We start from the raw sequence: 25,620 nt of genomic DNA, 5'->3' as shown, positions 1-25,620 counted from the left end.
AAAAGGATAAGTATTTGTAGTATGCAAGTTTTTTGAAGTAAGTGCACTTGAATACATTTCAATGTGTGTGTGTGTGTGTGTGTGTGTGTGTGTGTGTGTGTGTGTGCAGTGAGGAGGAGGAGCTGAGGAAGAGTCTGTCAGAACTGGTGGAGGAGCAATGTGAGGGCGGGAGTAAACGTGTTGCTAGGGTAACGGACGGCAGTAACCCTTTCATTGCCATTCCCATTCTCCTAAATGCCGTCACCTACAAGCATGGCGTGCTGACCCGGAAAAGCCACGCCGACATGGATGGCAAACGCAGTGAGTACACACATTTTTGACTCAAGTTAGCAAATCCTTTATGATAAAGAAAAATAGTAATAAAGCAAGAGCTTTTTTGTGTTTTTTCTCCTAGCTCCAAGGGGTCGCCGAGGATGGAAGAAGTTCTATGCAGTTCTGAAAGGGATGATCTTATATCTCCAGAAGGTACCGCATCTCGTCCTCTGCTCTGTTACCATAGAAACACACTGCTGTCACTGCAGTGGTGGATGCTGTGAGCTTCTGTGCTCTGTGTGTGTGTGTGTGTGTGTGTGTGTGTGTGTGTGTGTGTGTGTGTGTGTGTGTGTGTGTGTGTGTGTGTGTGTGTGTGTGCCAGAAAGGGAGGGTGATAGAAAAGGCAATTACAGAGGAAATGAGGCTGGTCTGTGTAAGTGTGTGTTTGTCTCCCCCTGCTGGCAGGAAGACTTTACTAACAGCCCATAAGGTTAAATGAATTAGCTTCTATTTCTTGTCATCGGGGTAATATTTTTAATTTCAGGTGATAGTATGTATAAGGTGATGTTACTCTGGTGTCAACCTGAATGTAGTGATCTGGACACCATCGATACGTGCAACAGTTTCCTTTTATTCTTGTTACTTACCCAGGATGAGTACAAGCCAGATACCGACATTTCAGAGGTAGACCTGAAGAACGCAGTGCGAATCCACCACGCTTTAGCTACTCGTGCCACCGACTACAGCAAGAGAGCCTACGTACTGAAGCTCAAAACCTCAGACTGGAGAGTCTTTCTGCTGCAGGCACCGTAAGTTATCTGTCCTTAAACAGTAAAATTTTAGGTTTCGAAATTTTACAACTTTTTTTTTTCAAGTTTTAATTTTGCATTATTTTTGATGAAACCATGTTACTTCGGTTTGAGAATGAATGTTTTAAGAGGATACGCAGGTGTAGAGGAGAAGGGTGTGTGGTGCATAATGATCTATGAATAATCTGTAAATAGCCCTGCTCTTAAGAAGAATTTCTGTGGTGGTTTAAGGTGCTAAAAAAGGAGTACCTACTAATAATCCGATAATGGAAGGCACTATCTCTCATTTGATATTCAGCATGCCTCAAAACACTGATTACACTATTATTGTGTCGAATGACTTCAGAACTGTTTCTGTGTTGGATTTGTCATTTAGATTTGAAATCTTAAAAGCTTTCAATTGAAAATGTAGGTGTGTAGTATAACTAGTTGGATGTTTGATATGATTTTAATTGCTCGGTTGCTGTCATCATTTTCCTGCTAAAATGAAACATACCACCATTAAAACTTGAATGAATTGGTTCTCTGTCTTTGTTTCTGTCTCTCTCCAGGAGTGAGGAGGAGATGATGTCTTGGATCTTCCGGATTAACCTGGTGGCGGCGCTGTTTTCTGCCCCAGCCTTCCCTGCTGCTATCGGCTCCATGAAGAAATTCTGTCGGCCCATCCTGCCGTCCTCATCCACCCGACTGAACCAGGTCCGCACTCAAGCACATGCACAGATGGTGGCACGCATTAGAAACACGAACTTCCTTCTCTTGCATCCCACAAGAAACATTATACACCAATGTCAGCATTCAGCATCCAGTACTAATTGCATATACCACACAGTCTATTTCAGCAGCATGCACAGTTTACATATGCTATTTGTATCTGCTTACATCTGATTGGCTGTTTTGGGGTCCTCTGGCATCTGTTTGCGCTGTGATTGGTGCAGGAGGACCAGCTGCTGAGTCACGAGAACAAGCTGAAGCAGATGAGCCTGGAGCTGGAAGAACACCGGAAAAATCTGCCCTCAGCTGACCCAAAAAGCAGAGAGTGGGAGGAGTACCGGCTCAAAGAGCACTACCTCGCATACGAGGTAAATTCTTTGTGTTGCTTTTTGTTAATTTCTCTGCTTTTAATTTTCTTTTTTTAACTGATAAACAGCTAATAGACCACGAATTATGACAGAGGAACATGTCTGCTGTATTATTTTTAGAGTCAAGGGTCACTTTATTTACCCTTGGTATTAAAAGCTAGGGTAGACAACCTGTTTTTTGGCAAATTGTGTTATTGGTCTCTTCTGTTTGACTCTTGATTAATTGTCCTTTGGTCTTTTTGTCTTCAAAAACACATCTCTCCTTCCACGCCCCTCTCTGAGCAGAAGACTCGGTATGAGACATACATCAGCCTCCTGCAGGCTAAAATACGCACAGAGACGGATGACCTTGAGAAGATTGAGGCCAGCGTGATGGGCGGCCTGATCATGGAGGGCGGTCTGGCCGGCCGAGAGTGCCACCTCCGCAAGACGCAGTCCTCGCCGTCCATCAGTCAGGCGCACGGTGGCCTGAACGGGAGGGCAACTGGATGCGACATCCCAGGAAAGAGGAGCTGAGGAAAGAAGACCAAATGCCACAGCCCTCAAAGCAGCATCTCTTCAAGCCAAACTAGTTAAATCCTACAAGTCCTTCTCGGATTTGCTGTTAGCATTTTATTTATTGTGCTCCATTCTTTAGTAAGCCATCACTATCCTTCCCAGAATTTATCAACCGTGATGATAAGTTCCTGTAATGAGCAATAGATAAGAAGAGCGTGTGCTTGATACCCCACCACAAGCGACCCTGCCAAACCTCAGTTCTTTTAACTTTTGTTATTGCACATTACAGCGATCATAACTGTGATCACTATTTATAGCAGCATCGTCAGTATTAATTTTTGAACTCAGAGTGAAGAGTTGTCTTTAGTTGAAATGTGTTTTTTAGTTGTGAGCTGCAGTAGTTTATAACCTGTCGATATAAGACTGCACAGACACAGACTGGTTTCCTTTGCCTTGCTCCGCAGCTTGGGAGTCAAGCAGTGATTGAGATGGACATAGTACAGATGGTACTACTGTAGCATTTTGGCTTTACTTCAACTTGCGTTTACACACTCGGCCACTCACAAGACTGTGTGCTTTATGGACCTACAATATTGTTGGAGAATGGTGTCTGAAGATGCAACATATCTGTCCCGGAGATATAGGAACTCGGAGAAGAACTCAGGAGGATCAGATTCCTGTATAGCATATTTATTTATTTATTTAACCTTTATTCACCCCAGCAAGGGTTCCCCTCTCAACATTCACACATTTACATGCATTCACATGAGAGCAGGAGCTGCCAAGAGGAACCATAGTTTAAACTGTTCACTGAGCTGCTCCACCGGAGGAACTGGAGGTTGAGTGCCTTACTCAAGGGCACCTCGGCACTAGCTGTTGAGGGATTTAAAGAATACTGTTACTTGTCAGAGATCAAACATGTGTTCCTGTGATTTTTGAGCTGCCGCTTCCCCCCTCTAATACTAACCTGTGTTTAACTGTATGTTTCTGGAGAGGGCAAAAGCACTGTGCCATGTTATCCACTTACTGCTCTTTCTGTACCATGACTGAGTAAACTGAGCTGCCAGAACTCATATGTAACAATATATGGTTGGGCGTGAGGTTTCTGAAGACTGAAGGGCTGAACAGGAAAGTGTGGGTGGGCTGGTGTGTGCACATGCATGTGTGTGTACGCGTGTGCATTGGCGTGCTTTTGAAAGTGGCTCCAGTTAAGAATTTGAACTTGTAGGCGACAGGAAGAAGTAAATATAGCAGGGTCATGTTATTTGTATAAAGATTTTGTTGAGCACATTGAGAGAAAACAAGCCGATGGCCTTATGCTGAATAGCACTGCCGGCACAGTCAGGCCTGGATCTCTCAAAAGCATCTTCAGGACAAAGCCAGCCACGTGATAAAACGTGTTTTTAAGTCTGACTGATCTCTGCTCTGATTTATAACATGCTACATGGACCTATCGCAGCGTCGTTTGCCCTGTTATAATTTTGGGAATTTGACTTTCTGTTGCCAAGCTTCTTATTAGATGAAGATGTTTTTAGGAAAGCAGGCCCTGACCGATTTCAGATGGAGGCTGGCTGACAGCAGAGCATAGCAGCAGGACTGCTCTAGCGTAGTGGGCTAAAGTCAGGTAGGCTGACAGCATGCTGGATAGGAGAGGGGAACGGCGGCAAAACAACTCCACCAGCAAAGTAGCCATCAAAACACCCTCCACATGGGTGAGAAGGAGCTGATGGAGGAGAGACTTGTTTTCTTAGAAGAGACTGGTTTGGTTTACTTAGTACGACCGTCTCTGCCAGCCAAGAACAGGCAAAATGGACATCCAGCACACATTACTCCAAATTGAGGAAAACAACATAATGAGGCCGATTCTTCTGGAAGGAGGACTTGTGTAAGGTTGTGGGAAAAGGACATATGGTGTTATCGCTCTCTGTGAGCACCTCGATTGATCCTATATCCCCCAAACACACACACACACATACACACGTTCTCTTTCTGTGTGATTTGTTATGTAATGACACAACTGTAGATCAGTGAGTTCAGCGCCCCCCTCACACAAACACAGTGTGACTCAGAAGCATGTAGACATAACCAGGGTTGCGGATATTGATGGGAGGAACAATTATATCTTTGGCTCCGGACACATTGCTTCTGTTGCTACGTACATTGTATTAACAGTGACTGATGGGATCTGAGATCCTTTTGGGACTTTGCTGGAAATCTGGAATCACAGCTGGAATCCTGGAACCTGATTCTTGTACAGACCAAAATGCTGAAACAGGAGCGGAGCTTTCAGAGAGGAAGTACTTTTTCTAAAGCTGTATTGTTAGGATAAATACCTGCTTTCTTACACGGAGACTTCCCCTTATAGTCACTTTGGCTGTTGTGCTAACCATTGTTTCCCAATGTTCTAGGTTAGGCCTGTGCTGTAATATAGGGTTGTGGAAAAAAAATAGTTGATTGTTATGTTTTATTTAAGTTAAAAAAAAAAAAAGACAACTTCGGCACTTTGATGTCAAGATTGGATTTTTCTTTTTGTTTGTTTTGTTTGTATATCTGAACTTTTCTGACAGGATGCTCATACTATGTAAAGGACATATTTACTGAATATTTAGTCTGTGCTTCATAAAGTAAGCTTTTATACAGATTGATTGTGGTTGTAATTTATAAAACTGTCAAGACTAAAACAATGAAAAGCTAAAAAAAAAAATCCGTGCCAGTTTTTCAATTTGTGTTTTAATTTTTAATTTGTGTTTGTGTTTTTTAATTTCTTTGACATTCTGCAGACATGACTATTACTATGTAATGCTTTTAAACGTCTCCTGTTTACAACTACGCCCACTTTCCTCCACAGGTCAGTGCACTTGTTTGAAAGTTGCTGCTAAAATGTGTTGCCTTGCAGTTAAACTGTCAGTTGTTAAGTTGCACATTTACCCATTGTGGAGCACATTTATCGTAAACCCTCATTGGCCACTTTATTAGGTTCGACCCTCCCTTTTATTTTCCTTCAAAACACAAAGGTGCTGGAGACACTCCTCAAAGATTTTGGCACCTAATAAAGTTGCTTCAGATTTTTTAGCTATTTATCCATGACGTGAATCTCCTACATCCCACATCTCAGTACAGTAAACTCATTGTCATGTTCAAGAAACCTCTTTGAGATGATTTAAGCTTTGTGACATGAAGCTTTATCAGAGTGTGATCATAAAGGGAAGGACATGGTCACTAGCAATACTCAAGTAGGCTGTGGTGTTTAAAGCATGCTCAGTTGGTACTAAAGAGTATGATGATGAAATATTTGCAACACCAAGGGAGAATCGGTCCATCCTTTAATGTTGGTTGTGCCAAATTCTAATCCTACCATCCAAATATTCAAGGAGAAATCAACACTCCTCAGGGCAGGCAAACTTTTTCCAATCTGTAGTCCTGAGTTTTCTTTGCATTGTAACTTCAGTTTCAAGGCTTGGTTGTAATGAGTGGTCATTTGAGTTACTATTGCCTCCCTGTCAGCTTGATGCAGTCTGCCCATTCTCTTTCTGACCTCTGGCATCAACAATCATTTTCACCCAGAGAACCGAACTACCGCTCACTCTATACACTATAGATGGATTTGGAGCAGATCAGCAGTTTTTCTAAAATACTAGGACCAACCTGTTTGGTACCAACAACTATGCCATGTTCTAAAGCTCTGTTTGAATTTCAGCAGGCTATCATAATCATGCCTGCATCCCTAATTGCATTATGTTGCTGCCATGTACTCAAGAGGTTGAACATGTGTACCTAATGAAGTGGCCAGTGAATGTATATGTTTATGTTACATACACATATTCAAAAATGAAGTTTCTGTAAAAGTTTAGCTATAGGTTGCTTAATGACAGAGACCGCAGACACACCTAGCATGTGTCTGTGGTCATGGCCATGTGTTTGTGGAACAAACAACCTATTTCGTGTGTGACGTGTTTAGTACACAACCATAAAGCCTCACAGCTGAGACTGTAGGTAAGAGCTAAGCGTGATTTTTTTTTTTAAAGTTTAGTTGAAAGAACATGATAAATATTTAATTACACATTTAGCGCAGCATAACTATGCCACTATAATAATTTAATATGCTTAGTTTAAGACTATAAGGAACGAATATCCTGTAGCTGCCCACATATTAGTCACAATAACGTTATGTTTTTTTTTTAAATGTCCACTCGACTATTTCCACTTAGTTGTCATTTGCCCCATGTATATAAAGGTGATTCAGTAACAGGGTTAATTTGATACCTAACGATATAAAGAATTAGCCGATGTGAAAAAATAAACAGGTATGGTAGACCGTGTGCTGTGCCACGCGCTGCCTGTTACAGAGAGTGTTGCATTATCAATTGCAGCTGTAATGTTGCTGAATTTCCGGGTAGCTGTGTCTGCTTAAGGCTGGGATTATACCCGCACGCAGGCACGAACATTTAGACTCTGTGGGTGAGTAGTCCTGCACGTTTTACTGTTGCCAAGTCCGCTTGAAGGACGCATGCGTAGCGGGTGCATCGTTGCGTGCCATCTGCCTGGCTAGCGGTCACACGGACGTCCGCGATGGGGAAACTGTAACACTGTCCTACAGTAAGTGTTTCAAACCGAAAGGTGTCCGCTGAACCATTTCTGTCATACAAGCGTTTGGAAATGCACATGGTTGTGAGTATTGAGACCTCCAGATCATTAAAGTTTTTTTTAAAAAACAAACAAGAAGTTGTGACATAAAAAAGACAACAAATTTGGCGCCATTGAAAGTCACGCTAAAGCATAAAAAAGACCTGCTAGAATTTATGAATAAATGAACTGCAAATATGAGCTTTATTATATAGCTTTAAAGTAAAAATGTTTTAAGGTTGATAAACACAGAGGTAAGGAGCAAGTGAGGAGTCAGTCAATTTACCTGTCAATCCCAGTGATTTGGCCAGTCAGGGGTGGGGTTAGACATTTTGAACCTATCACAGCCAAAGAATCACAGGAGTCACTAACACAGCTAGCAATGTTTGATTTTACTGCCCCACAAAAATAAAAGCATGATCATTTCCTTAATACCACCTGTGCTTAAAAAAGAAATTAAGGAAGTAAAAGTAAAAAAAGAAATGTTTTTATTGTTTTATCTATTCTGCACAGGACTCCCACAGCATCAGCAGCAGGTGCTGGTCTCATAATCAGTGCAGCGTAACCAGAGATCTTTTTTCCCCCTCTGCATTCTTGTTCAGTGACATATACTGGAGCCTACATCACACACACTGCAACTCAACCCTGCAAACCCTGAGGGACGTCTTAATGCTAGTAGAAGCTAGCTATTGTCGGCAGCTATGTTTTGTGTAACTCCTCTGACTTTCAAATCTGAAAGTACCACGAGTTCCCTTTAAATGCTATAATTTGAGAGTGTACTTATGTTTAATTGACATTTTTTTGCAGCTATAATCGTGAGTACAGTGTGCATCTTCTCAGCTTTTAAAATAACCCTAGCCAGCTCATAATGGGGTCAAATGCTAAAATCAGTCAATAAATTCATACTTGAATTTGGCATCTGTTTCCCCTTACACTCTAACTGTATTCGTTTGGTATAGCACAGACGTATGTGCAAATATATTCTGAGAACTTTCATATATAACCATCATAAGCATATGTATCACTACTTTGCTATTACATTATCAACTCTAGAATCAATTCTAACCTCTTATGTGTCACTTTCTCTTTTTACAGCAGTCTCTCAAAAACATGACTCCTTTATAAGTAGTGAAAACAACAAACATTTGATTAAGGGTATGAATACCACATTAGCCATGAAGCTTCACATTTTCAATCCTTCCACCTTTGTAACAAAGACAGGACTTCTTTTTATTGCCCTAAGAAGTCGGGATTTTTTTATTGATCCTGCAGAAATGAGGCAGACCAAAAGTCTCTTTCAAGCTCTTTTAAGGTTCTTTTTTTTTGCTTTCAAATTCTGTCGCTCTCCTTCTTTGCCCTCTTTGCATCATCCAAGAAGGGGGATTGGAGAAGGATTTTCTTTTTGCCAGGTAAAGTTTCCACGATTGGTGTGGTTGTTCCACTATTTCGGTTGCCAGGGAAAATAAAAGCGCTGCCTTTCTCCTGTTTTGCAGTCTACATTTTCCCAGGAGATTTTGAACCTGCTTTCCATCACAACTGCACCATGAGAACAAGGCTTACTGGTGTCCGGTCTGAATGCTGATAGCATCGTTGCATTTTGCAGCAGCAGTTTGAGCATAAACGTAAAGTAACTTTAAACTCCCTTTAGGTATACGGCATAGTTGAGTAATCCACATGAGGTGCCATTAGTGATAATGACACCCTGGATGATAACATGGTAGTTAATACAGTGCTCCGTGTTCTGTGTAAAACTTGACTTTTTGGGTCATGATAGTCAAGTGACCTGTCACATGGATTAAGAATGCCCTGAGCAGTGAGTCTTATGGCTTTAGTAGTCCCATGCACTCTTTGGCCACCTGTCTCTGGAATAAGTAAAGGCAAAATGTAAAAAACCCCAAACAAATCAAATCCGCCCACTGTCGTTACCCTCCTATGTGCCAGTCAGTCCTGAAGACGTCTGTGTGTGGTGGCTCTTGATGTTTTGACGCCCGCTTTCTTTCAAGTTCTTGATTTGACTTTTCTTGACAGTCTCCCCAAAGCTGCAGTGATTCCTGTTGAATGTGCACCTTTTTGCTATCATATCAGCCTCTCTCTTCACATGTTACCTCCTGTGAGATTCCTGACACCCCTCCCCCACCCATCACCTTCACTCAATACCAGGTTGAGATGCAAATGAGGAGACTTCACTCAGGCAAGTCTGCTGGACCAGACGGAGTGAGTCCCCTTGTCCTCAAGACCTGTGCCCCCCAGCTGTGTGGAGTCTTTCATAAACTGTTTATGCTGAGTCTGAGTCTGCAGAGGGTCCCGGTGATGTGGAAGACATCATGCCTCGTCCCTGTACCAAAGACGCCTCGTCCCAGTGGCCCCCAGGATTACAGGCCCATGGCACTGACCTCTCACATCATGAAGACCCTGGAAAGGCTCATCCTGGACCAGCTGCGACCCATAGTAAGACCACACCTGGATCCCCTTCAGTTCGCTTATCAGCCTCGTCTCGGAACAGAGGACGCCATCATCTACCTGCTCAATCGTGTCTACACCCATCTGGACCAGCCGGCGAGCACTGTGAGGGTCATGTTTTTTGACTTTTCCAGTGCTTTCAACACCATCAGGCCGACCCTCCTGGGTGATAAGTTAGCAGCGATGCAGGTGGATGCTTCTCTGGTGTCCTGGATTGTTGATTACCTGACAGGAAGACCACAATGTGTACGTCTCCCACAGTGTGTGTCTGACAAGGTGATCAGCAACACAGGGGCACCACAGGGGACTGTCCTCTCCCCCTTCCTCTTCACCCTCTACACCACAGACTTCAGCCACTGCACAGAGACATGCCATCTTCAGAAGTTTTCTGATGACTCTGCGGTGGTTGGATGCATCAGCAGGGATGATGAGACAGAGTACCGGGCTGTGGTCGACTCCTTTGTCACGTGGTGTGAGCAGAATCATCTGCAGCTCAACGTGGCAAAGACCAAGGAACTGATCGTGGACTTCAGGAAGACCAGGAAACACTTGACCCCTGTTTCAATCCAGGGGGTCAGTGTTGACATTGTGGAGGACTATAAATACCTTGGAGTACACATTGACAATAAACTGGACTGGGCTAAAAACACCACAGCACTTTACAGGAAGGGCCAGAGTCGTCTCTATTTTTTGAGGCGACTGAGGTCCTTCAACATCTGCCAGAAAATGCTGAGGATTTTCTATGAGTCTGTTGTGGCCAGTGCGATCCTCTATGCTGTTGCATGCTGGGGGAGCAGGCTGAGGGTCGCAGATGCCAACAGACTCAATAAACTAATCCGTAAGGCCAGCAATGTTGTGGGGATGGAGCTGGACTCCCTCAAGGTGGTGTCGGAGAGGCGGATGCTGTCCAAGATAAAGACAATGTTGGATAACACCTCCCACCCACTCCATGACATGTTGGTCAGTCACAGGAGCACGTTCAGTGAGAGACTGAGATTACCGAAAAGCACCACTGAACGACACAGGAAATCATTCCTGCCTGTGGCCATCTCCCTGTACAACGCATCCACTTAACACACTGTTTGCTGCTACAACTACACGTTTCTTTTCCAACTATTTATCTATGAGTGACTTATGTATGTATGTATGTATATATATGTATATATTGTACTATTCTTAGTTAGTGTATTGTCTGTCTTGTCTTAATGTTGGTTTATAATGGAGCACTGTAACAAAAAATAATTTCCCCCAGGGATCAATAAAGTATTCTGATTCTGATTCTGATACTTTCCCTTTCCCATCTACTTTCCATGAATAAGTTTCGATTCAGCACTCTGTGAACAACGAGTCTTTTCAGGAGCCTTCTGTGGCTAACTGTCCTTACAGACGGTGTCGACGATCATCATCTGGACAACTGTCAAGTCAGCAGTCTTCCCCACGGTTATAAAAGATCACTGACAGGTAAAGTGTCTGTGTAGATTCTCCACCAATCAATTCACCTCACATCCAAGAGGCTTTTAGAACTGAAGAAGCCTCTTGGATGAGAGGTGAAACATCTTCAAGAAATTTAAAGAAGTCCAGTTACTATCTTTCCGAGCTCCATAGGCAGGTAAAGTGAATAACATCAATCATCTTGTTGCAGTGCAATGTTCTGCTGGTAGAGCTTTGCATTCGAGCAGATGCAACTCTGACACGTGGTGGCTGCAGAAACGTTATGGTTGCGTATGACAACATGTGCCCCAGCACGCTCCAAATACAGCCCATGAAAGCCTGGAAAACACAACAGGGAGTCAAAGGTGCTGACTTTTCCTGATCCCAATCTGATCACACAGTGGCAGGATGTGCATAAATGAGCCTGACTGATAGAGGCACCACCCTGCCGGGACACCGTGAGAGGTCCAGCTTCCTGTCCGAATAGGTGAGAGCTTCTTTGGGTAGAATGAACAAGGGTAACTTAATGTCGCAGCTGATCAGTGTATATTGTCTTTCTCGTTGTGCATAGAAACTTGGCAGATTTTCTTAAAAAAAAAAGAAACTAATAACTTTGGTAATAGTATATTGAATTCAGTCAGCAATTCCTGCTGGTTGGGGTTCATCAAGCCCGGGTCTGTTAAAAAACTGACCATTGTGAAGTTAAAGACAGCTATGCAGAGACCAGGACATGTGGAATGACATTTTATTGCGCCATTAGTCATTTTTCAGACAACAAAGCTCCCTCAACATTAAAACAAACAGCAATGTACAAAACAGCACACCTTTGTTTTATTTTTTTGCCATCAACGGAAATTTAATAAGGTAGTGAGAGTACATAACAGAAAGGAATGGAGTGTAAGGACGCGAATTATGATGATGATGTCGAGATGTATAGGATGAGCTCGATGTCAAAGCCAAAGTAAGCACCATCGTCATATAGTCAGGAAAAGGCCATATTTCAGTAAGAAATATCCTAGAATGGGTGAGGAGAGGTTAAACATGATACAAGAGGGTCGTTATCACAGTTTTCAGACATTTTATCAACTAAAAAAACAAAACAAAACAAAACGAACAAAAAAAAACAATATCGGTGTAGCACTACTTTATCATGCAATTTACTTTAGTAAACCTTCTGACACAGACAAAATATACTTCAATAAGTAGAACTCAATACATCTCTGTCCAGCAATAGTCACAAAGCCTGTAATTTATACTCTTTAAATGTGAGATCCCTATCAAAAATAATATGCAGATTTTTATTTTTCTTAATATATCTAAAGTGCAAGTATTTATCCATTTTTATTCAATGCTTTCTGTAAGTATAAAATACAAAGGAAAAAAACAGCAATGTTTTTCCTGTTTACATGTTATATTTTTCTGAAAGGAGGAGCATCATATATAACAAACCATATATATATATGTATATATATATACACACACACACACACGCCACAGATAAAATATTTTCGAAAGATACAACATATTATCTCTTATGGGGATGGTAAAGGGATTGAGACCAAACGGTGACAATGGGATATGTTCATTGTGCATTGACCCCACCCCCTTAAAAATCCAGGATCCATTTAACCCAACATCTCCAGAACAGCTTCAAGGACGTCTTCAAGAACTATACACAACAGTAGCTTTTACAGTCTGCGAACACGGTGGACCCTACTGCTCGGTGCGTGTGCAAACAGAAGACATGCTGAATGAGCTCCTCTGTCTGTGGTTTTCTAATGAGTCATATAGTGCTTGGCTTTGACCAGAGGCTGCGATTGGTTGTGTGATTAACCAGAAAGTCCGAATGGCCAATGAAAGACTACAACACTGGAAACCAGAAACAGAGCACATTTGGTTGTTTTGAACACCTTAACAGAAGTTCAGTCAGTTCTTTACTTTTTTTGTTTTTTTAGTTAGTACTCGTATAGTCTGGTGGAGGCGCGAGCCGGCAGCCGCGTTTCATTTGTGGAAGTTTTCTGTTAAACCGTCATATAGACGGTTTGTTTCCCACCTACAGCGGAGCCATCCTAGCAATCTGACACTGAGGTGCGTGCAGCAAGTAGATATCGCTGCATCTACAACTTAACCTCTCCTCAGTCTGACCAGGAATGGTCTGGTTACCTGTAGTCTGATCAACGAAAGAAAACGGCACACTTAAGTCAAATCTGACAAATGAATACTGCGGGCGAAAGTTCGGTTAACATCATGGTTAGAGATCACTATGATGGCTGCTGCTGTGGAGAAAATAATTGAAACGGCGCTAACAAGCACAGAGCAGCATCGCTCATGCACATCCAACCCGTCCGGAGCCACCCGAAGACGGCACACCATCACGTCCGCTGACACGGAAAACGAGACGAACGGCATCCGCCTACCATGCTGCATTTAAGTCCTAGAGATGGATGACTGTGTAGATGTGGGCACAACGTGGTTGCGAGGTGACTCCAGGTAAAGGTCTCACAAAATCAGGTTTGATCGCACCGGAAGTACGCTTCAGACAAAGACCCGAAAAAGCCACGTTCAACGCTAAAAACACAACCGACCCAGTAGCACCTGGAGAAAACAAAAGAACACATGTTTAAATCTTTTTTGAAAACAAAAAAAGAAGCGAACAATGTGTGCGTTTCACAGAGTGAGGCATTCACAAAGTGAACTCTATGAGCATGTTCAGGCTCTCCTCATATTTGGCCATTAGAGAAAAAGAGAAAGGAAGCGTCGTATTTCCAGTCTTAGCATGTAGCAGACATGATTAAAGTCAGTCAGGCTAAAGCTAGAACACTTTGGGGAATAAGTGCTGTATCACCACAGTGACTTCAGACTCGCGGTGACCTCAAGATGAACTCAGGTTGACCTCAGATGTGCTTTTCTGGGCACATAGTCATAGGTGGTTTGTACGTGCATTCAATGAAAATAAATGTTTTTTGTATTGAGGGCAGTGTGAGGAAATATAATCATCTCTGTAAGAAGTGGAAGAGATTTCCAGAGAGAAAGGTCCTAACTCGATCTGTCTGCAGCCGGGTTGGAAGGTTGTGGCAGGCTGCTGCTGCTGCTGGTAAGCCCTTACAGTGCAGTGCCAGGCTTCATCGGGCCTTTCACTGTCACTGAGACAAACGTGGGCCAGAAACAGTCCTGTGGTGAACAGATGGGATTTTCTGGAACCTTTTTTTCTTCTCCTGCCATCACAAACGCAGCCAATCAGACACAAATCAGCTTTTAAAACTAAGGATTGAACTTGTGACACCTTAGGAGCCCAAGTGTGCTCCGGGGACTTCTGCTTTCGGCCCGGCCTCAGCTCTCCTACATACACGGTAGGCCTCGCTTTTAGCCGCTTTTATCCAGCTGAGGCCTCTAAAGTGTTCCCTTCCCGTCAGCTAGGTGGCATGCCACACCGACAGGCTCAGTCGTATTTAACACACTGAGAGTTCAGCAGGACCTCAGTGCAGGGCTGAGTCAGCTGAGTCAAAATGAAGGGATGGACTACACGTCCTAAGTGATGAATAGTGCACAAGCAACAAGCCTTTTTTTAACGCCTGGGAAAGGGAGCGAGACTGCGACAAGAGTCTTCCCACATCAGAGGGGATTGTGATCCTCGCCATGAAAACAACAACAAACTCCTCTGTCCTTTGGCTTCTGCCGCGGCTGATCGCTATCACCCGGCTCGATTGAAACCCCAGAAAAGCCTAAGTCAAACTGCGGTTCACCTGTACTGCAGTCCCAGGTGAGCGAGGGCTCGCACTCAGGCTCCAAGCACACAGTTCTCTTTCTCCTAATGACAGGAGGCCTTGTGCAGTTCTAGACACAATTCAAAACACTTCAGAGGCCTCCCAAACACTCAGATATCAACAAGAGGCCTTAACAGGGGGAGAGTATGTGTGTGTCTGTGCGTGCGTGTATGTGTGTGTATGCCAGCCACCCCTGGACCCAAGTCCCAAGATACTATTCAAGCTTAGTGTAGAAGGGCCAACATGGAGACAGTCAGAGGTTGTTGACGGTCTGTGTTGTGTGTTTGGAGGAGAACTTTTTTTTTCGTTTTCCTAAGGGAGGACGTAAAATACCCGAGCTAGTCTACACGCACTGAGAGACAGACAAGGCAGCCTACTGGTTTACAGAAAGTGACAGGAAGAAAAACAATTAAAAAAAAACTCACAACGAGTCTGACTTTTTTCACCTCGAGAAGTAAAAGTCTTCACATTTTGGAAATATAATGCGATGCATCCACTTCATCATCATGCTTTCAAATATCTACTGATCACATAGCCTATACATTTTTTTCGTCTATACACGTGATACAATGCCACGATTGGCACGTACACAATATTGCACACTAATATAAAATGTCCTACACTAGTCAGTGGCTTCGTCTCTGGCTGGGAGGGGAAACCTGACACGTTTTGGACGACATACTGTGGAGGAAAGGGGAAAAAAAGAAGCATCAGAATAACAATGCAAAAGTGACATATTCTGAGCGGCGAGGCCCCCAAGGAGCGATCAAGGGGCTGTAGCACCATAAAGAGATAGACACTGCCTCGGCCCTGCACTGATAGGCCTCTACATCCGCTGGACCGCATTCGTACTGACTGCATGGGACCGGCCGGCTGGCCTGCCTGGCTGGCTGACTGCCTGGCTCTTTAACAGCATCCATCTCAGCTCTGACAAATAAGCCTCATCCAGCCGCTCCTGGGTTTTCGTTTTTTTATTTTTATTGTATTTATATATTTTTGTTGTTGTTGCTGTTTTTTTCATTTTTCATTTTTCTTTTTAACATCATGGTGCATATGGTGAGCAAAGCCACCCATAACATTTCCAGCTTACTTTCCACGCTCGCGCACACTCAGTGAGATCTCGGGAGGCACCGATCAGTCCGTTGAGCCAGGGGTGCGGCTAGGGATTCTGGGCTCCATGTTGCGCCATAGAACAACATGCATAGCCCCCAAAGTGCCAACAACACCCAAGAACACAACTGGACCCACCCCCTGCCCCCAGCTCCTAGCAGCCTTTCAGCTTTACTTTTGGTGTTGCCACGCATGCTCCATGCACTGCAGGGGTGTGAATCCCACAGCCCTGGTGAGTATATATTTCTGCCTACATAACAGCACTCGTAAATGAAAACATACAGCGGTCGAGGTCACAGACCATCCACGTGAGAACACGTAAACGAGTGGAGTGTATAAGGCACGGGTCGTAATGACGTCAGAGAGGATGCGTTGCCTCGCCGCGCGCTGCGCTGACGCGTCTTTTTTTGTCTGTTTGTTTCTGCGCCTTGCGCTCCCACATATGGACCTTTTTTAATATCCTTTTGCATCCCCCACCACCTTGAGGAAAAGAAAAAACAAAAAACAACAACGTAAAGAAAAAAATCCCACAGAAAACGTGGGCATCTTAATAAGGAATTTTTTTTACAGCTGATTCACAAAATCATAATTAGTACATCTAAGTTAGCACTTTTTTCATTTAAGTTTATGTGGACATGGTGCAAGAGGGTTGATATTCAATAGAGTAGCTCAGAGATAGGTTTAACCCATTTGTTTGAGGCGCACATAGGCTATTTAGGTTTGTGTCTCAACCTTTTCCATAATGGCATGAGAGAAATGCTTCCATTAGCCGACTACGTTTAGGCCAAATTAGAGACTACAGCCTACTTTGCCAACTTCTTTTCAAAACATGTGCCTACACGCATGCTGACAGGTGTTTACAAGACCTGCAGTGCTGCCTTCTGCAACTCATTGAGCATTGCCATATTTATTCTGCGTACCTTTATAATAAACTATACATCTGGATTCGGATTTTGGTTTCATAAAGTCCATAATATATCCTCTTTGTGCTGATGTCAAATATTCCTTCTCCATGAAGACTTTATACTCTAAACCTCTGGTTTTATTTAGATTAAATCTTAGGTCTATTACCAGTTTTTAAAACACTTAAACATTTTTTTTTGTGAAATAGCTTTGATGTGTGCAAAATCTGTCATCGATAGAGATATAAACACTCTGTTCATTGTCACTTAAATCAAGTAGGAAACGGTTCATATCTTACAGTTCAGTCCTTGATAGCAGCGGCTTACTGTTACATGGGTGGTAAGTGGGGTGACATCCAGTAAAATGAGCGAGGAGACAGCAGAGGTGCTGCCATGTCTGTGGAGGTTGTGTGTGTGGGGTGATTCCCTTGTAGATTCTCTTTCTATTTTACAGTTAAAAGTCTGGGTTGTTTTTTTTTCTCTTCAGAGTCCAACGTTGTCTCGGTTGTTTCATGTCAGCTCTCCTAAAATCCGCGTCAGTCATCGTCGCCGTCGTCTCCGCCGTGCGGGCCCTCAGGTAGCAGTTCCGAGGCCCTTTTCTCTCTACTCCTCTCCTGGATCTTCCTCATCTCCTCCGCATATTTACAGAAGGTGTTACCGAATTTGGACCACACTTTGCAGGGAACCGTAATGGAGTTCCGGTACGTGGGCTTCACCTCACTCACCCGCATGAACACCCCGTACTTATTGGAGCCCACGTCAAAGAAGAAGCGCTTGTTGTCGACAGTGAGCGAGGTGCCCTCCGGGAGCTCCGCCGGCTCCTCGTCCACGCCGTAGTCGTCGATGAGTTTGGCTAAAGCGTCGCGGAACTCGATGAGACCCTGCGCCGGCAGAGCGATGGTCTGGCCTTGCGCGCTTCCCAATCCGGGCCCCCGATTAACGGTCTGTCGGATCCTCAGGAACCGCCCCCTCTGGTTCTCTTTCAGATCCATGTAATATTTCCGATTCTCCCGCACCAGGAATTCGCTCTTGAGCGCCCGCCGGGGCTCATCCTGCACCATGTCCGGGTTGGTCGGGCCCAGCTGGGCGTAATGTTCGATAAAGTCCCCGAGATAGTCGCGGAACTCCACGGCGACAGACATGGAGAGAGTGAGGCGGCTCTTGTTTCCCCCAGCCCCGACCTCGGCTATCTTTAGGAAGCGGCCTTTAACATTCTGCTTCACGTCAAGGTAGAAGCGCTTGTTCTGGATGTCGACGCGCTTCGAGGCGAGCTCCTCGGTGTCGTGCTGCAGCCGGGACATGGCGCCCATTGCGCCCGGAGGCAGCGAGCCGGGGCCTGCGGTGGGCCCTCCGTGGTCACTGCCACTGTCTCTGTCCGCCATGATGCTGCCTCCCTGCTTTACCTTCCACCGTCTCCCTCTGCCTGCTGCAACCTCGACTGCCCGTCAAACCGCTCCGCCGCTCTATCGCGAGACGAGAGAGGAGAAGAGGGTGAAAAAATGAAAGTAACTGTAGTGTGGTGTTACTGTAGTACTCCGAGCGGGCTGCGTTCAAGGTCCCCGCGCGGTTTTTGCAACGTTTCGCAGAATTTACATTTTAAGCCGTTAAAATAGTCGCATACTGCAAATGAAAGCCTAAAACTCCGCAGCCGAGCTCACAGACAAATGTGTTTACATAAATAAGCGGGTCTAAGCAAATGAAGATCACGGGGTTTGAAACCTGTGTCAAACACAGCTAAGAGCAGGGCGCAGACAAAGGCTTAGCCTACCTGGTGGTTACTGGGTCGGGTGTTTCGGCACCATGGACAGTCGTTTTGGGGGTTTCAGCACCACGGACAGCGAACCCGCACGGAAGGAGATGCGGGGAAGGGAGAGCGGGGTGAAAAAGAAATTTCTGAATGAACAGTCGATGGTGGCTGCGTGGGATTTTGATGCACTGCGAAGCACCGTGAATCATTAGCCTGTGATTGGACACGCTGGTGTGTCTCTGTTTCTCTCAATGGGAAATGACATTGAAGGGCTTAAAAAAAAAGTTAAAGGGAAGAAAAACCTGTTGCTATACATTTATTGGCACACATGGTGACACGAGTGTTTGGCAGCACTTCTGATAATGATTTTCTCCTCTATCAGTGGGAGCCTTTAAGATTCTGATTTTCTTGGAATTCACTTCAAGGCCTGACACTTAGCGCTTTATATGGGCAAAATAAATAGCCCGGTGACCCCCACAAACACAAGCACTACTGTTTGGGGTCCACGAGACAATCACCACTGCAAAATTCTAGGTATCAAATTAGTGGAATAGAATGAGCCATAATGTGTGAAAACCAGAGTCATTACAGTTTTGTATTGTCTAACTAGTTTTGATTTCATTTTGATTTTGATTTTTTTTTCTTTTAAGCCAGTTTAGTTTCAGTAAGAGTGAAGTTCTGTTTAGCTTTTATTGTTTGAAAATGTTCAATTGTAGTTTTTTTTAGTTTCTGTGTTCATTGTAGTCTTTGTAATATATGCTGTGTGGAGGGCACATGTCAGAGACAGGATTTAGGAAGTCATTGCAGAAGTGACAATAAAAACACAGACACTTGAAAGCAGCAGACTCACAAACAGAGTCTCAATAAACACCAACAAAGTCTCATTTTTATTGGTTTTTAGTTTTGAAAGTTGACACAATTGTTTCAGTCTTAATATTTTTCAAGAGCCTTTTTTTAAAATTTTAGTCGACTAAAATGTTTTTTCACATCTAGTTTGAATTTTAGTTTTAGTTGACTATGATAACCTTTGTGAAAACAACCTTTCCTTTATTGTTAAATTAGTTTTATCCCACCTGCAATCCACATGCTCACGCTGCATCCATAACTCCTCCAATCCCTGTCCCTAATAATTAGGAGCTACGGGAAACATGAATTCAGTAAATAGTTCACCGGTGGAACTACATGCTTTTCACTGGGATCTCCAGTATAATTGTGTTCATAGAAAAGTGTCATATAATGGTAATTATAAAAACTATATGAAGTAACTGAGTTACAGCATTGTTAAAAGTTACGCAGTAAAGCAATGGAAGAAATGATATGACTATTGCTTGTATCAAAGGCATGTCACATCTTCATGTCTGAGCATCTTCCATATGTTAAGTAAAAGCAATGTCATCATATCAATGCTATTAAATGTCATAATAGCAGTAAACACAACAAGTGCCCGTGTAGCAGACCTGAAGAAGGACAAGATGGAGAGACTTGATGGGGTTTGACCTAATAATCTCTGGAATATATAATTTATATCAGTAGACCAAGTATGAAAAAAGACCACCTCTTGTGTTTTATTCGCAACCGTTTAATTGTTTGTTTTTTTTCTAAACTTGCACTTAAATGAATAAAACAGGAGGTTTATGCTTTGTCTTTGCAGAGTGACACTGATGTAATCTCACATAAAAGAAAGGGTGGCTAGGGCAGCTACAAAGAAATGTGTGTCAAGTACAGAAAAGCATATTCCCTACAAGAACTGTAAAAAAAAAAGTGCTTTGAGTGATCAGGTAGAGTAGAAGAGTGTTATATATAAGAACCAGATCATTTACCATTTACCAAAATGACTGCTGGGTTGTTACGATTAGTGTATCATGACAGGGAAGTTCAAGCGACCTCATCAGCACCCTGCTGAAGTGCTGATGTAGCGACAAACGTGCCCCCCTTTGCTCGAGTTCAGGGAGGTTGCGAAGGCAGTTGGTGGTGGCTGCCCCTGGCCAGTGAACAGCAGGAATCATTTTCACTCCACTTTGCTTGGTCAACAAATGATTTGTTTTCAAGGCTAATTTAGAACAATTCCCAAAATTGCATGCGAGCTTTCTGAACGAGGGCTTCCAAGTTGACTAGATCAAGGAGAGACTGATCCTTGTGTATGTGGGTTGTAGGTGGGGAGGGATGATGTGGGGCAGGGTCATAGGATAGATCAGAGATTGGCTGATCCAGTTCTGTGAGCTCGGTGAAACAACTGCAAAAATGTGGAGCAATCTAAACATTCGACTGAGCACATCTAAAACCACAGAGATCAGTGGCACTCCGGCTTCACTCCTGGCTCCATGTGAAAATAATGTATGAACAGGGATGTGGTTTTCCTGCTTGGACAGAGAAATAAAGCTGTCCAGCACCATGGACAGAGGCAGGCCCCTGACCCTGGTGATGAGGGGAAGATGAGGCCATGCTCAGATGAAATGGCTATATACATTTTCTTTATCTCTCTCTCTTTCTCTCTCTCTCTCTCTCTCTCTCTATATATATATATATATATATATATGGAGATATGAAAACTGTCCAAGTGTCCCCTATGTGACATTATAGTTTCTGATTTCCTCTGTATGGACTACAAAAAGTCTTTCTGACCTCTAACGAAGGTCGCACAGCTCCTGACAGGGAGGGAAAGGCAAATCTTATGAATGGCTTGGCTGATGGAGGCAGAGACTGGGAGGGGATACTTATGGTCAACATAAAAAAAAAACCCAAAAAACCTCAGCACTTTGTAAAGGGGTCTCATTTCATTGGTGGATGCGTATTCAGTGGAAAATGAGGCTTTATTCACTGTATCTAAGCCAGATTGGCGAAAATATTTGTGTCTTTCTATTATAACACCCGCATTTTCTGGTAACTGTTGCTACCACGTGTTGCCACAGGAGTCGGCAAAACTGCAAGGCGACATTTGTGAAGTGTAATGACTCGCAAAAACAGCGCTGAACATAAAAGCGGGATTCGGGCGTGCTTTGCAGAAGCAGATATATTTTCCAGAGGGGCCATCTAACAGCTCAGAGAGCTCAGCTCCGAAGCGCCCGCTCGCCTCTACATGCCGTGGAATCCATTGAGAGAATTTCGCAGCGTTAGTCATCGCAACAGCTATCCGCAGTGTGTGTGTGTGTGTAGCAGTCGCCTATAGCCTCTCTTGCACCTCTTGCACCGGAGATCCACAGTAGGCGCCGTGCAGGGCTTGGCTACAGACGCAACTCCGCGCTGCTGATGTGGTGTGCCTGTGCACCGCGTGCGTGATTTCTCCTGCACCCACCCCGCAGAGGTTTTGTTTTTTGGGTTTTGTTTTTTTTTTCAAACAGAGTCTGCCGGCATGCTCACACGCCGGTTGGGTCCGTGCCGGTGGGCCGGTGGGTGCCCGGGTCATTAGGGTGTTTGCGCAGGACGTGGCGAGGCGAGGCGACGCCGTTGACCGGGCAGGTGATGTTTGCTCACGTAAGCCGCTCGCGTTTGATGAGGGGCGCAGGGGACGCGGCTGGAGGGTGCGCGCTACTGTTGCAACGCCTCACCGGATAACCGCTGCTCTCTCATCCTGTCCGTTGGACCTCTCCGCGGTAGGGGGTTTGTTGATTTCCCCCCTTTTTTTAATTTGAATTTTTTTGCTTCCTGACTAACGGATTTGCAACACTGGGACTCTTGACGATATATAAGTGGATAAAGGAGCCGATACTGCGTGTGCGTGGAGCACAGCATATCATTTCTTGTGATTCCCCTGTACGCGCAAGTCGCTTTTTTTTTCTTTCCAAAGAGGCAATGCGCCCACCCATGCGATGCTAGCCTATTAGCTGGAGAGAGAGAGAGAGAGAGAGAGAGCGAGAGAGAGAAAGAGAGGTTTCAGCCCTGGATTCGAGAGGAGACTAATTTACGAGTCTTGTTTTGCCTTTCAGGAAAAGGGGAGATAAGAGGGGGGAGGGTGGTTGGTGAAGGAGAATGCAGCAATCACATTTTTAAGCATGCAGAAGCGGGCCGTTTCCGGTTCCTAGGCTGCTGTGTCCCCCCCATCCGACGCCAGCAGCCGTATGGGGAAAGCAGCGGCAGACACAGATGGCATGGACACTTCCACAAGGTCTGCCGCTCTGCCCTGCCTGCTCTGCCGGAGCCCGTTCGCCGCCGTCTCTCTCTTCCAGCTCGCTCCGCCGCCCAGCAGCACTGCAGCACAGCACAGGCTGACGGCATGAGGCTTGATCCAGTGCATTTCTCCATGCTGGTCATCGGGGTCTCCTTCGCCTGTTACGCCCCGAGTCTCAACTCCCTCCAGGACCAGGCGTACAGATCAGCCGTGGTCATCGAGGGCGAGGTGCGCTCCTCCCCGGAGAACGTCTCCTCCCGGGAGCCCTACAGCGTGAATGTCAAGGTGCTGGATGTGTGGCCCGTCAACAGCGGCGGCCTCGAGAGGGAGCAGCTCGTGACCGTCGGGGACTTCGGTTCCGAGGCCCCGTGCACCACGGTGGAGAAGGACCACAGATATATCTTTTTCATGGACCCCACCGCCGAGCCCTTGGTATTCAAGGCATCGTACGCCCCCGTGGACGCCAGCGAGCCGGAGTCGAAGAAGGATGTTGAGAGAGTGTTGTGCGAGGACTGCGGTAAGTTTAAGGCTTTTCCCTCATACCTGCCATCCACTCACAGCGCACTATAAGGGCCACTGAAACTGCCATGGTGATGTAAGGGAGACATCCAGCACTCTGGCTGCGCATGCACGTTCCCAGTCCATACAGTGTGTCAGCGTACACACACACATATGAGCGATTGACACCTCAGTTTTCCATAACCCGGTCACCCATAATATATGAGAGGCATGTCAGGGGAATGTGTGTGTGTCGCGTAATCTGTCTGTGTGTCCAAAAAAGAAAAAAGAAAAAATGAGAGATGGTTAGTTAAACCTAAGTAACCACCACCACCCTCCTCCCTCTCCACCGGTTATGACCCAAACGGCAGCATGAAGCCCAGGACCTGCATCGTGTCATCCTCACGGTAGCCTACATGTGCTGCGTTAAGGTGAAACGCACCGGCGGAAAAGCCAGCGGCTCTTCTTGTCGTGTCGCTCCTGTGTGAGTGAGGCAGAAAGTTAGGCCCAGAATGTGATGGGAATCGGGGACAGCAGCCTCGTCTTGAACTAACCTCCTTTCCAAACTTTGCATCGGAGCCTTCAGCCAGTGTTAGATCTGTCACATCTGACGCCTTTTTTTTCTCCTTCAGAAATTGTGGCGAAAGTCTCCACAGTGTCTGTGTGGACTGCAGTGACAGTACGTGGGCGGTGATGGCAGTTTAAAATCTCTAAAACTTGCTGCCAGTTTTTAACATTAAAAAAAAATCGTGGTTTGTTCTTGTCTCTACAAACAACAGAGGCTGCGGTGGCCCTTTGTTCTGGGGAGTTTAACCAGAGAGGGCCACAAGTTTGATAGTCTGCACTTTTTGTCTCTCTTTATTTTATTATTGCTGTTTATTTCTTTAAGATAATGGAAAAGCCTTTCCCCCCTCTACAGCAGAGCTCTGGAAATCAGCTTCAGCTCAGTTATGACCTCACATGGTGTGACTTATGAATGTTGTAATGTATATTCAATCTACTTTGAACATAACGCTTAAAAACACAATAATGAGTTTCTTTTTTTTGGCTGAATGTTCTTTGTGAGCCACTGCACCTTTGTTTTCAGCACTGACATGCTTCGCTGCCTTTGAGAAGCTGTAACTACAATAGCCTCAGTTATTGTTAAAGCATCTGGCAGCCATGAAGCGAAGAACTACAAAGACAGGAAGTAGTAATTCAGCCTCTAAAATAGAGAATAAGATCTTCAGTGAGAGCCACGCATTTCTCTCAAATGAGCACCAGCGTAAAACCTTTTAAGGGTCTCCTTTTTAAAAAATGAGGGTTTTAAAAAAACAAACAAAAAAACCTTTAGAAACATGTAATCTTAAAATGTGACATTTATTTTCCAGGCTTGTGTGTCTGTGTATCTGTAGTGTTGCAGCCTAACAGGAGTTAGCTCAGATGTCTCAACAAAGGGTGCATGGAGGTTCTATTTTTACCTCCATGACATGCTAAAATTATCCAGTCATTTATTAATGACAGTGCTGTTGCAATCAGTCTGAACACATTTTCCAGGCACGGATAAGCTCAGGAGAGGAGATACCCACTTATGAGCTGATTCACCTCTCATGTGTGCGCACATTCTCGCACGCGCTGATGTGTCTCCATGTCTCCAGAGGACATTACACTGACCTATTCTCTGTTGTTAACCACGACAACTATATTTGCCCTAAACCTCCACCTAACCTCACCTTCAACCTAAAGTATGTTGCTCCACATGATGGCGATTCATCTAGGGCTGATTTAGTCCTCACGACATAAGTGAGGCCTGCGTTTGTGTCCATGTATAAGAAAGTTGAGTCTCCGGAGTGTGACTGTCCAAACAGATCTACATTCTCTCAACATGAGTAGCATAAGTGCGCGCACGCAGAGGCTCACACGACAACTACACACACAATAAGAGCCTAAATTACATGAAGAACCCCAACCTAATTAGACTCTCCAGAGTGTGTGGCGACACTATAGATTCACCGTAGCAACTCGTAGTCTCTGAATGTCCACTGTTTCCGTTACGTCCCTCATCAATTTTGTTTCTTTTCCAGGACTGGATGAGATTGACACACGAGTGGAATATATGAGAGGTTAATGAGAGGTTAAAGAAACACGTATATTTTTTATTGACAGTGCAGTAGCCTTAAAGCTTTATAAAATCTGCTGCGGTGAAGTTGATTTAGGACCTGATTTAAAACAGACAAAATATTACACAGTTCAGATCGTACACCCCTGTACGCCACCACAGTGGATTTTACATCAAGTCGAGCTTTCTGATTTAATTCAGAGGGTTTAACAAAAGTATTGCAATAACAGTTTAGGAATTACAG

The 25,620-nt window shown here is 44.5% G+C and overlaps 3 protein-coding genes across 7 annotated transcripts in view; 2 read left to right on the top strand and 1 right to left on the bottom strand.

Annotated features, from left to right (window-relative positions):
* The window catches only part of psd2 (pleckstrin and Sec7 domain containing 2), a 39,739-nt gene extending 34,462 nt beyond the window's left edge, over nucleotides 1–5,277 (top strand). For both annotated transcript variants that reach the window (XM_082547761.1, XM_082547760.1), the window contains exons 10-15: nucleotides 110–300; nucleotides 395–465; nucleotides 904–1,061; nucleotides 1,613–1,757; nucleotides 1,997–2,140; nucleotides 2,426–5,277. In XM_082547761.1, the coding sequence (XP_082403887.1) occupies nucleotides 110–300; nucleotides 395–465; nucleotides 904–1,061; nucleotides 1,613–1,757; nucleotides 1,997–2,140; nucleotides 2,426–2,656 (940 nt within the window). In that variant the 3' untranslated portion in view covers nucleotides 2,657–5,277. The remainder of the gene's footprint in view (nucleotides 1–109; nucleotides 301–394; nucleotides 466–903; nucleotides 1,062–1,612; nucleotides 1,758–1,996; nucleotides 2,141–2,425) is intronic.
* Nucleotides 5,278–11,883: 6,606 nt separating this feature from the next.
* purab (purine-rich element binding protein Ab) lies at nucleotides 11,884–18,410 on the bottom strand. Of its 3 annotated transcripts, none has more exons than XM_082544782.1 (2): nucleotides 17,228–18,410; nucleotides 11,884–16,506 (listed from the first exon to the last, which is right to left on the bottom strand). In XM_082544782.1, exon 1 carries the CDS (start codon nucleotides 18,308–18,310, stop codon nucleotides 17,465–17,467), a length of 846 nt encoding a protein of 281 aa, XP_082400908.1. In that variant the 5' UTR covers nucleotides 18,311–18,410; the 3' UTR covers nucleotides 11,884–16,506; nucleotides 17,228–17,464. The 3 variants fall into 3 exon arrangements, with proteins under 3 accessions (XP_082400908.1, XP_082400909.1, XP_082400910.1); XM_082544783.1 differs by having other exon boundaries at nucleotides 11,884–15,597; XM_082544784.1 differs by having other exon boundaries at nucleotides 11,884–13,747.
* A 3,308-nt stretch (nucleotides 18,411–21,718) lies between these two features.
* nrg2b (neuregulin 2b) overlaps nucleotides 21,719–25,620 on the top strand; it is a 72,055-nt gene continuing 68,153 nt past the window's right edge. For both annotated transcript variants that reach the window (XM_082547778.1, XM_082547777.1), the window contains exon 1: nucleotides 21,719–23,297. In XM_082547778.1, the coding sequence (XP_082403904.1) occupies nucleotides 22,886–23,297 (412 nt within the window). In that variant the 5' untranslated portion in view covers nucleotides 21,719–22,885. The remainder of the gene's footprint in view (nucleotides 23,298–25,620) is intronic.

This window comes from Aulonocara stuartgranti (genome assembly GCF_965226115.1).
Source record: "Aulonocara stuartgranti genome assembly, chromosome: 2".
NCBI lineage: Eukaryota > Metazoa > Chordata > Actinopteri > Cichliformes > Cichlidae > Aulonocara > Aulonocara stuartgranti.
The sequence above is the reverse complement of the archived record's forward strand: the minus strand, read 5'-3'. Positions and strand labels throughout refer to the sequence as shown.

Coding starts and splice junctions, on each gene's coding strand:
- purab (XM_082544782.1), bottom strand. CDS start 18,310: ATGGCGGACAGAGACAGTGGCAGTGACCACGGAGGGCCCACCGCAGGC.